The sequence below is a fragment of the Amphimedon queenslandica genome, unplaced genomic scaffold (assembly GCF_000090795.2).
Source record: "Amphimedon queenslandica unplaced genomic scaffold, v1.1 AMPQUscaffold_13351, whole genome shotgun sequence".
Classification (NCBI taxonomy): domain Eukaryota; kingdom Metazoa; phylum Porifera; class Demospongiae; order Haplosclerida; family Niphatidae; genus Amphimedon; species Amphimedon queenslandica.
This window is the reverse complement of record NW_003546413.1, coordinates 177,072-186,462: the sequence shown is the minus strand read 5'-3', so window position 1 is coordinate 186,462 and position 9,391 is coordinate 177,072. Positions and strand designations below refer to the sequence as shown.

At 37.0% G+C, this 9,391-nt stretch overlaps 3 protein-coding genes across 3 annotated transcripts in view; 1 reads left to right on the top strand and 2 right to left on the bottom strand.

The window, feature by feature from the left end:
* The window catches only part of LOC109582826 (speckle targeted PIP5K1A-regulated poly(A) polymerase-like), a 3,027-nt gene extending 511 nt beyond the window's left edge, over positions 1-2,516 (bottom strand). The window contains exons 1-4 of the mRNA XM_019997807.1: positions 2,433-2,516; positions 1,698-2,016; positions 526-878; positions 3-470 (exon numbers count right to left, since the gene is read on the bottom strand). Of these exons, the coding sequence (XP_019853366.1) occupies positions 3-470; positions 526-878; positions 1,698-1,978 (1,102 nt within the window). The 5' untranslated portion in view covers positions 1,979-2,016; positions 2,433-2,516. The remainder of the gene's footprint in view (positions 1-2; positions 471-525; positions 879-1,697; positions 2,017-2,432) is intronic.
* Positions 2,503-5,209, bottom strand: LOC105313129 (speckle targeted PIP5K1A-regulated poly(A) polymerase-like). Its single transcript, XM_019997837.1, has 5 exons — positions 5,136-5,209; positions 4,911-5,089; positions 3,217-3,420; positions 2,875-2,946; positions 2,503-2,689 (listed from the first exon to the last, which is right to left on the bottom strand). The coding sequence occupies exons 1-5, from the start codon at positions 5,200-5,202 to the stop codon at positions 2,516-2,518; spliced, it is 696 nt and encodes a 231-aa protein (XP_019853396.1). The 5' UTR covers positions 5,203-5,209; the 3' UTR covers positions 2,503-2,515.
* A 47-nt stretch (positions 5,210-5,256) lies between these two features.
* Positions 5,257-8,556, top strand: LOC100640924 (luc7-like protein 3). Its single transcript, XM_011406288.2, has 8 exons — positions 5,257-5,450; positions 5,504-5,570; positions 5,691-5,730; positions 6,005-6,146; positions 6,408-6,488; positions 6,809-6,928; positions 7,182-7,361; positions 7,864-8,556. The coding sequence occupies exons 1-8, from the start codon at positions 5,349-5,351 to the stop codon at positions 8,410-8,412; spliced, it is 1,281 nt and encodes a 426-aa protein (XP_011404590.1). The 5' UTR covers positions 5,257-5,348; the 3' UTR covers positions 8,413-8,556.
* Positions 8,557-9,391: the final 835 nt, after the last annotated feature.

Genomic DNA, 9,391 nt, shown 5'->3' with positions numbered 1-9,391 from the left:
GCTCAAGCCAACAGCTGCTGGGACTTTACTGACTAGCTTTTCTATCATTTTTAAAGAGAAATGAAGCTGATAGGTGGTCTTGTAGGACTTTTCAGGAGAAGAGAAAGGAGAAGTCGGGGTCTGACAAACAAAAAGTGACAGAATACCCAAATTATGCAAGGAAGGTGAAGCACTTAAAAGATTATCCATTACTAGAACAGCTTGTTTCATCTCTTCTACAAGTGCATTTAGAGTAGAAGGAGTAACTGCTTTGGTTACATTGTGCAATAAATCAAAAGGATCTTGGACGCACAGAGGGCTAATCTTCATCCCTCCACTCTCTGTCATACTCTCCTGATGTGTTGGATCTTGAAGTGATAGCTGTACTGCATCTTGTATTGTGAGTAGGAGGGGAGTATGAACTGTGACAGCATGGTTAGAGAAAGAGAAAACTGCTGAATAGAAATTGAAGAAATGGCGAGCTAGTTCAGCTACAAAAAGAAAGATAAAAATAAAATAAGAAGATATAATTCATTATAGGTATACCTATTGATGATGAGTTTTTTGATGGAAGAAGTGAGTTGGGATTGACAAAATCAACTTTCCATCCATCGATGTATTCAGCTTCGTGCTTCCTTAACATGAATCCTGCTCTGCCATACCATTCCATATTTAGCGGCCATGTTCTTGGGTCCTGGAAGCATGGTAACACAGGAGGGGATGTTTTCTGGAGGGCATAAATGAGCATAAGTGAGAGCGAGTAATTGTTTATTTGTGTTCTTTTAAAACCCATCACTCCACAGATTCTTAGCCAAGACTTCAAGAGATAGAGAAGAGGCGATACTCTTTTATCAAAGTTCAAGTAGGCCTTGAGCAACTTTGAATTATAAGGGCCTAGCCTAGGAAGGTACAGACATAGCAGGAAAAGAAGGAGAGAGAAGAGATATGGCAAAGAGAAAGGAAAGGAAGGGAAGGATAAAGATGAGTTCATACAATTGCAAGTGCATGTACATGTACATGAACATAGTTGCATAAATTTGATGTCATTAACTTAGTACGATATGCAAAATAATCAAAAAGTTTCAAGCTGATTCCGATTAAAAGTTAGGAACTTAGGCACATAAATTTTCATTATATTTTTTGATACCATATAGTGGGTTATTTTCAAAGCATTTTTGTAGTTTTCTTGGTATTAGGGGTATACATACATCAATTTAAACACAATTTTTTGTAAATAAAATTACAATTACCATTACATTATATTATACAATACATTACACAGGCTTTCATACAGAAATTTTTTGTGGGGGGGGGAACACTAAACTGTGCTGGCTTCTGCTTACATGTACAATGTATATTTGTAATTATCTTAATTGCTTCCTTGAGCAGGCTTTCATACAGAATTTTTTTGTGGGGGGGAACCTAATGTGGGGGGGGGAAATCCCAGTGCTACCCCCCTCTCTATTAATACGTTTACACTAGCTTCTTTAACTGAGCCAGCCCTGTTTAAAGTGGGCTAGCACAGTTTCATTTGATAGTGTAAACAGTAACCAAACTGAGCTGAAGTGAGCTGGGCCAAACCAGGCCAGCATGGTTAGTACAGCAGGGCCAGCTCAGCCTGGTTCAGCACAGTTTGGCCCACTTCTGTAGTGTAAACGCAGCATATGAAACCCTGTTACATGTCATTTGACCCAAGCCTAAATTAATAATGAACATACCTTCGGTTGACTGATACATCACAAGACACATTCAAAGAGGACACGGTAAACCTAACAATAGGACACCTTGCTGAAGGCAATGCTAATATATTAGAACATTCAGAGAGACAACCAATGACATTTATAACACTCAAATATTCTTTAGACCAGCTACTCATATCAGCAGATCCACCGATTTTGACATGCGATGGAATAAGTGATGTGGTACTTGGCGTGGGCTTAGAACTAGCCAAAAATGATTCCAGAATGCTACTGGCTTGAGCAGCATTGCTGGTGTCCATGGCAATGGTAGGGCTCTCTGGCTGTAACTGAGAAACAACTACAGAATAAAAAAAGAAAAAAGAATAATTGAAAAAGTATGTCTTCTACTATGTTCTATGAAGCATAAGGACATGCATATGTATCATGAAAAATGTAACAGAAATACAGTGAAATTTCTCTCTGAACAATTTTTGGCTAGTTTGGTCAACATTCACAGGGACTTGACCTGATTTTTGGGCAACTTTGAAAACTTATTAAAAAATCCGATTTTGATCGAAATCAATTAAAACTTTCTACACAACATAAGTGGATGCATACGTATCAAAAAATATAAAAAAGAGACACTCTCTCCTAGCCTTTTAAAATAAAATATCATGTACTATTATAGCCCATGGTCCTTGGCCATAATATTATGAAGCTACATGTACATGTACACATGTACACATGTTGCAATTATGCTTTCATATATCTTACCAGGAGAAGAATAAAGAGACACAATATCAGCAAAATTAACTTCATCTCTTTCTGTCCATTCGGTAAATAAAACAATATCTAGATCAGAGGTCAGAGTGGCTTGCCCCAGTGACAAATGAGCCAAAAGGAACAAGACGACAAGAAGGAAAAACCTCACTGAAAGCAGACTGGAGGTATTGTAAAACTTTTATATAGGCCAGAGCTAGACTTGGAGGAGACTGCTGTGTAGATGCTAATAATATTATCTGTTCATCAAGCTAGGGAAAAAGAGAGAGGGGGTAAGGAGAAAGAGGGGGGGAGAGAAAGAGAGGGGGGGGTAGGGAGAGAGAGAGAGGGGGGAGAAGGAAAAATGACAGAAAGATAAAGAGAAGTACACATTAAAGGAGATGTGAAAGAGAGAGAGACAAAAAGTGAAAAGGAGCTCGGTTAACGATAACTTTACTGTTTCTAAAGATGTTATTCTTTCCATTAACTCTCTTTCTATTTTTAACTCCACTTTCGAATACTCGTCGCCCTACCAATAACAAAAACACATTATACCAGATTACCGTATAGCCACAAAATTTCAAGGAAATAAGTTTTGATAATTTTGAATTTTCATTAAATTTGTGAATTAAATTCCACAAAAAGGTGTGGCACACTAGGAAAAATGGCTACTGAAGGTAGATTTGCAAAAATTTATACCAACAAAATAACAAATACAAAATCTGGCCAAATTCACAAAATTTTATGCCAACAAATAAAACCTCTGTAAATATATGACTATGTACATGACTACATGTACCTCTACTGATTCTTGTCCTGAAGCATCCAGTGATCCCATTTCCTCTTCTTTACTGTCAGATTCTGACTTTGTTGAAGGTCTTTTAACTTTCATCTCTCGCGGCTTCACTACCAATTTCTTTCCATTCATCATTAGTCTTGTGGGATGATGGAGAGCTTGCAAGCAACTCTCGACAGATGAAAACTCAATGAGAGCATAGTGCCCCTAGGAATTATAAATAATGTACTGTATAGTGAGGAATTTTGAAGGAAATTAAATTTGGGGAATTGGCATTTTGATGGCCATTCACTAAAATAAAAATCTGTCATTTTGAGCCATTATACGCATGCTCAATGGCACGTGGCCACAAATTTGCCAAATTAAAATCTGCCTATCACCAGAATTTAGCAATTTGCCAAATTTTACTCACTCCAAAAATTTCCCATTATATGACATGGTTAGTTGGTTACTATGGTATACAGGGTTCTGCCAAGAAAAAAATTAGAGGTGGTTGGAGACTATAATACTATTCCCTTTAAATTTATGTACACCATACTAGTAGACTACAGTATCATGCTTTATGTATGGTTATTAGTATTAATTGGATGGTTGGTCTAAGTGATGAACTGGTTGTTCAATTGTTGAGGTGATTGTCCACACCGCCCCCAACCACTAAAGGCAGAACTATGGGTACATGTGTGTGGATAAAAAGTGGGTTCTCAATACGACACATTGCTTTCTATGTGCTTGAATTGCAACTAGAAATACTGCAGAGATAATGATACATGTACATGAATCAAAATGTCAGGATAAAAAATTTTTCTATCCTGATGCATTGACACATGTTATACCATTAATCAGGGTTTCCCACAAAGCATGCTAAGTGAGCTAAACAGCATGAGCTTGATGAGCTGACAAGCACTACAATACAGTACATGGCATTTGGAGCAACTTTAAAAATTCATAAAAATCCAAATTTGATCGGAATCAGCTCAAAGTTGATACATAGCATAAGGACATGTATAGGTATCAGAAAAGATTTTTTAAATGGAGAATTCTCTCCTTTTCATTTTTGGCAAAATTTGGTCTCAGACCATGTACTATAGTACAGAGACATTAACCTGATTTTTGAGCAGCTTAAAAAATTCATAAAAAATCCAAATTTGATCGGAGTCAGCTCAAAGTTGATACACAACATAAGGACATGTATATGTATCAAAAAAATTATAAAAATGGAGAATTGTCTTTTAATTTTTTTGACAAAATTTGGCCTTAGACCCAAGGCTATAGCCTTTGGTTGTTGGTCCAATTTTCAAGAAATTCAAATTTTATTGGAATCAGCTCAAAGTTGATACTTAGCATCAGAAAAATAATAAAAAATAGAGAATCATCAACTGGTAATTTTTGCCAATTAAAATCCAGCACTCTAAGTACCACTAATATTTGAACAACTTTAAAATCCACTCAGTGACAAGAACCCACACAAGCAGCACTATGCCAGAATCTTGTGGGAAACCTTGCCACTAATTTCCAGTTGCAACAACTCATATTGGAAACCAGCATTGTAATTTTAATGCAATTAGAACTTATACATCATTAATTACACATTATACAAGCAGCAAACCACTTTGGACATAGACAATTATGGTGGCGGCATATAAAAGGGTGGAGTCTGGCAAAAATTAATTTTTAAAAAAATTAATAAAATAATTAACCTTTTCATGCAATACAACTTTTTGAATAGACCCAAACTGCTGGAATAGCTCCGTGAGATCACTGACTGTCGTGGTCTTAGGCTCAAATCCTCTCACATAAATGCTTCTTCTTGATAAATCCCTCTGTCTTGCATTCTGCCAATGCTTCTGTCCCAATAGGTGTTCACGCAACTGCTCTTCTGTAAAATGAAAGAAAGAAATATTTATATTAGTACTCTGTCTTGCCTGAATTTGTCTGGATCTGGCAAACTTCGCAACATAAGAAAGAAGGCAAGGTTATGTCCTCCGCCATGACAGTGGGCGGGGATCAGAACTAAACCACGCCTGTCATTAAAATGGCGCGTAAAGGGTTAAACTCAGTGACACACTGACACTGACAAAACACACACGTTGACCGTTGACTTTCCTCCTTTTTCTTCTTCATAAACTGAGGCTAGGATGGCGTCTGAAGCTGCTGCCCTTCTTGATCAGTTAATGGGAAGGAACAGGAACGTGACGGGAGATGATGCTGTTAAGGAAGAACATTTTTCTGATCCAGAGGTATGATCATAAAAAGGTGTATTATGTTAATTGACTTTGGTGTTTATGGATAGGTTTGTAAGCATTTCTTGTGTGGTTTTTGTCCTTCGAAGCTCTTTATTAACACTCGATCTGATATTGGTAAGATATTTATTACTCTAAACAATGTCAGCCGCTTAATTTTTAATTATTAATAATAATTAATTATTAACATTATTTTGTATTTATGGTGTACGTACTTATTCTTTTCTGATTTTATAGGTATTTGTGATAAATTGCATGACGACCATTTCAAAGAAGCGTAAGTAGTACACAATTACTGTATAGCGGGAAATTTTGGAGGGAAATAAATTTGGCAAATTCGGCATTTTTGATAGCCATTTGCCAAAATAAAATCCACCATTTTAAGCCATTATACGCATGCTCAATGGCACATGGCCACAAATTTGCCAAATTAAAATTCATCAAGTTAAAATTCACCAATCACCTAAATTTAGCAATTTGCCAAATTTTAGTCCCTCCAAATTTCCCACTATATGGTATACTTTTTATTATTAATTTTGTGTATTTTCTAGTTATGACGCAAGTAATGAGAAATGGCAGAGAGGGTATGAAGAACGCTTTATTGAGTATCTTGAGAAACTCATCAGAGATCTTGACAAGAGAGTGCAGCGAGGAAAAGAAAGATTACAAAGGAGTGAAGATGCAAATACTAATGTAAAGGAGCAAAGAGAGGGAGGGAAAGAGAGAGAGAGGGAGGGAGAGAGGGAGGGAGGGAGAGAGGGAGGGAGGGAGGGAGAGAGGGAGGGAGAGAGGGAGGGAGAGAGGGAGGGAGAGAGGGAGGGAGAGAGGGAGGGAGAGAGGGAGGGAGAGAGGGAGAGAGAGAGGGAGAGAGAGAGAGAGAGAGAGAGAGAGAAAGAGAATCTGTTGCTATTTTTGTTAAGTGTATGCTATATGTACTTGTACTTTGGATTTTAGGCTTTTGATAAGAAGGATAGCATGCTGTACAGTGAAAAGCTGAAGACTCTTGGAGAGAAGATAGCAGAATTGATTGAGGAGGTAAGTTTGTTATTATTATGCCTCACACACCAGAAAGTAAAAAAATTATTATTTTTTGTACAAACTACCATATATTGAGAAATTTTCATGACCCAAAAATTAATTTCGTGGTTTTAATTTTCACCTTTTGGCCATTTTGGAATTAAATCAATTTTTGCGGATTTATTTTCATGAATTTTGAATGAATCATGAAATTCATGAACATTTTGGGCCATGAAAGATTCTAGCTATACAGTGTTTTGTAACTATTTTAAATTGAATAGGATATTTCATTTAATAATAATAATTATAATAATAATAATTATTATTATTTATTGTAGTCTGAGGAGTTAGGGGCCCAAGGTAATGTTGAAGAAGCCCAGCAATTGATATCAAAAGTGGAGGAGCTGGAGAAGGAGAAGGAAAGAGAGAGAGCCCAGTTGATGAGTTGGTCACTCATCGTAAGTAACACGTACTTAAGTACTGTAGGGTGCCTTTTTTTCAAGGGCTGTAAATTTCACAAATTGGCCTAAGAATCAATTTTGCAGATTTAATTTTTGTGAATTTATGCCGTCTGCCATCTTATACCATAATAATTTGATTTTTGCATAAGTAATTTTTGTGAATCTTCAAAAAATAGCGAAATCTGCAAAATTTACAGCCTTCGAAAAAAGGCGTCCTACAGTAATAATTGATTACATTAATATCGTTTAGCCTTCAACTGTGGCTGGATTTGAAGTGGATCCAGGCAATTTCCACGAAAAGAATGAAATCTGTGACGTATGCGGTTGCTTCTTAATCATTGGCGACTCTCAAGCAAGGATTGATGCACACCTGATGGGGAAACAGCACATGGGATACGCTAGAATACGTAACACACTCTCAGAAATGAAGGTAAGCTCAGACTGTGTCTTGTTTCAAGAGCAATGAGGTGGGATGGCTGTATTCGTGTTATGCTTAAGCACATAGATTACTTATGCTGCACTAGTGGGTGTGTTTTTATAAATGCAATCGTTCATGATTGTTTAATGTAGCGGTATTATCAGATTTTGTCAAATGCTGAAAGGTTAGTTAAGCATTTTCTGCTATTTATTGGGATTTGTGAGAGTGTGTATGTGCATTAGCACGTACGGTAGCATTTCAATCCTTAACATGAAGGTTAGTTAAAGCCTGTAATGTTTGTAAAATGTTAGTGAAAGTTTTTGACCATCATTTGGCTGTGAGGCTACTCCAATATGCTCCTGAAGCAGAGAGAGTATTTAAAATAGAGGTAAAATACTATTTCAAATGTGTCTTCAAGAAATGTGACATCAATTTCTAAAATTTTTATTCCTCGTCATTCCTGATGTTTTTTTTCTTATCTGACGACTTTTTTTCTATTTTTGAATGTTGATAGGTGGAAAGAGAGAAACAGAACAAGAAAAGAATGGAAGAGCAAGAGGCTCGCAGAGAAAAAGAGAGGGACCACTCTAGGGAGGACTCGAGGAGATCCAGTCAATCCGATCGCTACCGTGGACGAAGGAACAGCTACCAAAGTTGGCAGAATAGGTCGAGGGATAGGAGGAGGCGGAGTCGCAGCCGATCGCACGAGAGGAAAAGACGAAGTAGGAGCAGGTCACGCGATCGGAGGAGACGAAACAGAAGCCGCTCGCGTGATCGGAAAAACCGAAGTAGAAGTCGGTCTCAAGAGAGGAGAAATCGAAGCCATAGCCGTAGTCGCTCACGTGATAGGAAGAAGAGGAGTCGTAGTAGGTCACATGAGAGGAAAAACCGAAGCCGGAGCAGATCAAGGGATCGTAAGAGGCGAAGTAGGAGCAGATCACGGGATAGGAAGAAGCGCAACCGAAGCCGATCACACGAGAGGAAGAAGAGGAGCAGGAGTAGGTCTAAGGAGAGACTTGAAGAGAACTCTGACAGCAATCATGTGAATGAGAATAAAGACTGAACCTTGTATTAACTACTTATTCATAATACATGCATGCACAAACTCTTTCTCACACACACACACACACACACACACACACACACACACACACACATATTTTAGGTTATTTTTTGTCCTTTTACAAAAAACACTTAAAAAATTTAACCATCATGTCCCTTTAAGGCTTTAATATTATTGATGAATATGAATAGTGTGTGTATGCAATTCTCAAACTACACGTAATTATGACTAAAAAATTGCAAACCTAAGTTTGTACATGCAGGACTATAATATTGCTACTATGCTAAACTCGTGTTTCTTTATCATCATCTATTTCTTCATTCATCTCTTCAAACTGCAGCAACTCTTTTCTATCCTCTTCTTTGACAGTTTCTTCATTCATTGTGTTATTATTTGGCTGATTAGAAAAGTAAGCATAGAATAATAATAATATTAGAAATAGAGCTTACTTCTTTCTTTGGTTTGAATTGTTTAAAAAATATAATAAATAATATTATTAAAATGAACTGCATAAATGATAAAACTGTTGATACTAACCACGTCCTGTTACCAACCAGTAAATACAATTCATAAGCTACACAAAAACAAAGAAAATTGATTCTATTTTGATATTTATCTGTTTTTACTCCAGAGAGGTCCTGTGCTTTGAGACAATCCCCCAGCTCCCATCATTAAACCAAATAACCAGCCAGAGCCCTACAATGATACAGACACTATAGTCCTCCCTCCTATTGCACTGCATAGATTTATATATACCTGTTTTGACTTTCCAATTAAATCAGACACAATTAATGTTAGTACTATTCTGCTGAATGTTAAGGTTCCTGATATAACAAATACACCAATCAAAAACTGAATCAAGGAGAGTGTGTGAGAGCGACTAAGACAGACAGGCCGACATCGTTCACAATATTCTCCTGTTATGATGCTGTTTGGGTTCCAATAGCAGTTGTAATTTGGTACATCAGATAATGATCAC

What these genes read in the sequence shown, in the direction of transcription:
- LOC105313129 (XM_019997837.1), bottom strand. Translation starts at nt 5,202, where the DNA reads ATGGCGGAGGACATAACCTTGCCTTCTTTCTTATGTTGCGAAGTTTGC. An exon ending in CCAGATCCAGACAAATTCAG is followed by an intron (nt 5,090 to 5,135) that starts GCAAGACAGAGT and finishes TTCATTTTACAG; the next exon opens with AAGAGCAGTTGCGTGAACAC. An exon ending in GAATAACATCTTTAGAAACA is followed by an intron (nt 2,690 to 2,874) that starts GTAAAGTTATCG and finishes CTTTTTCCCTAG; the next exon opens with CTTGATGAACAGATAATATT.
- LOC100640924 (XM_011406288.2), top strand. Translation starts at nt 5,349, where the DNA reads ATGGCGTCTGAAGCTGCTGCCCTTCTTGATCAGTTAATGGGAAGGAAC. An exon ending in AACATTTTTCTGATCCAGAG is followed by an intron (nt 5,451 to 5,503) that starts GTATGATCATAA and finishes GTTTATGGATAG; the next exon opens with GTTTGTAAGCATTTCTTGTG. An exon ending in ACACACTCTCAGAAATGAAG is followed by an intron (nt 7,362 to 7,863) that starts GTAAGCTCAGAC and finishes GAATGTTGATAG; the next exon opens with GTGGAAAGAGAGAAACAGAA.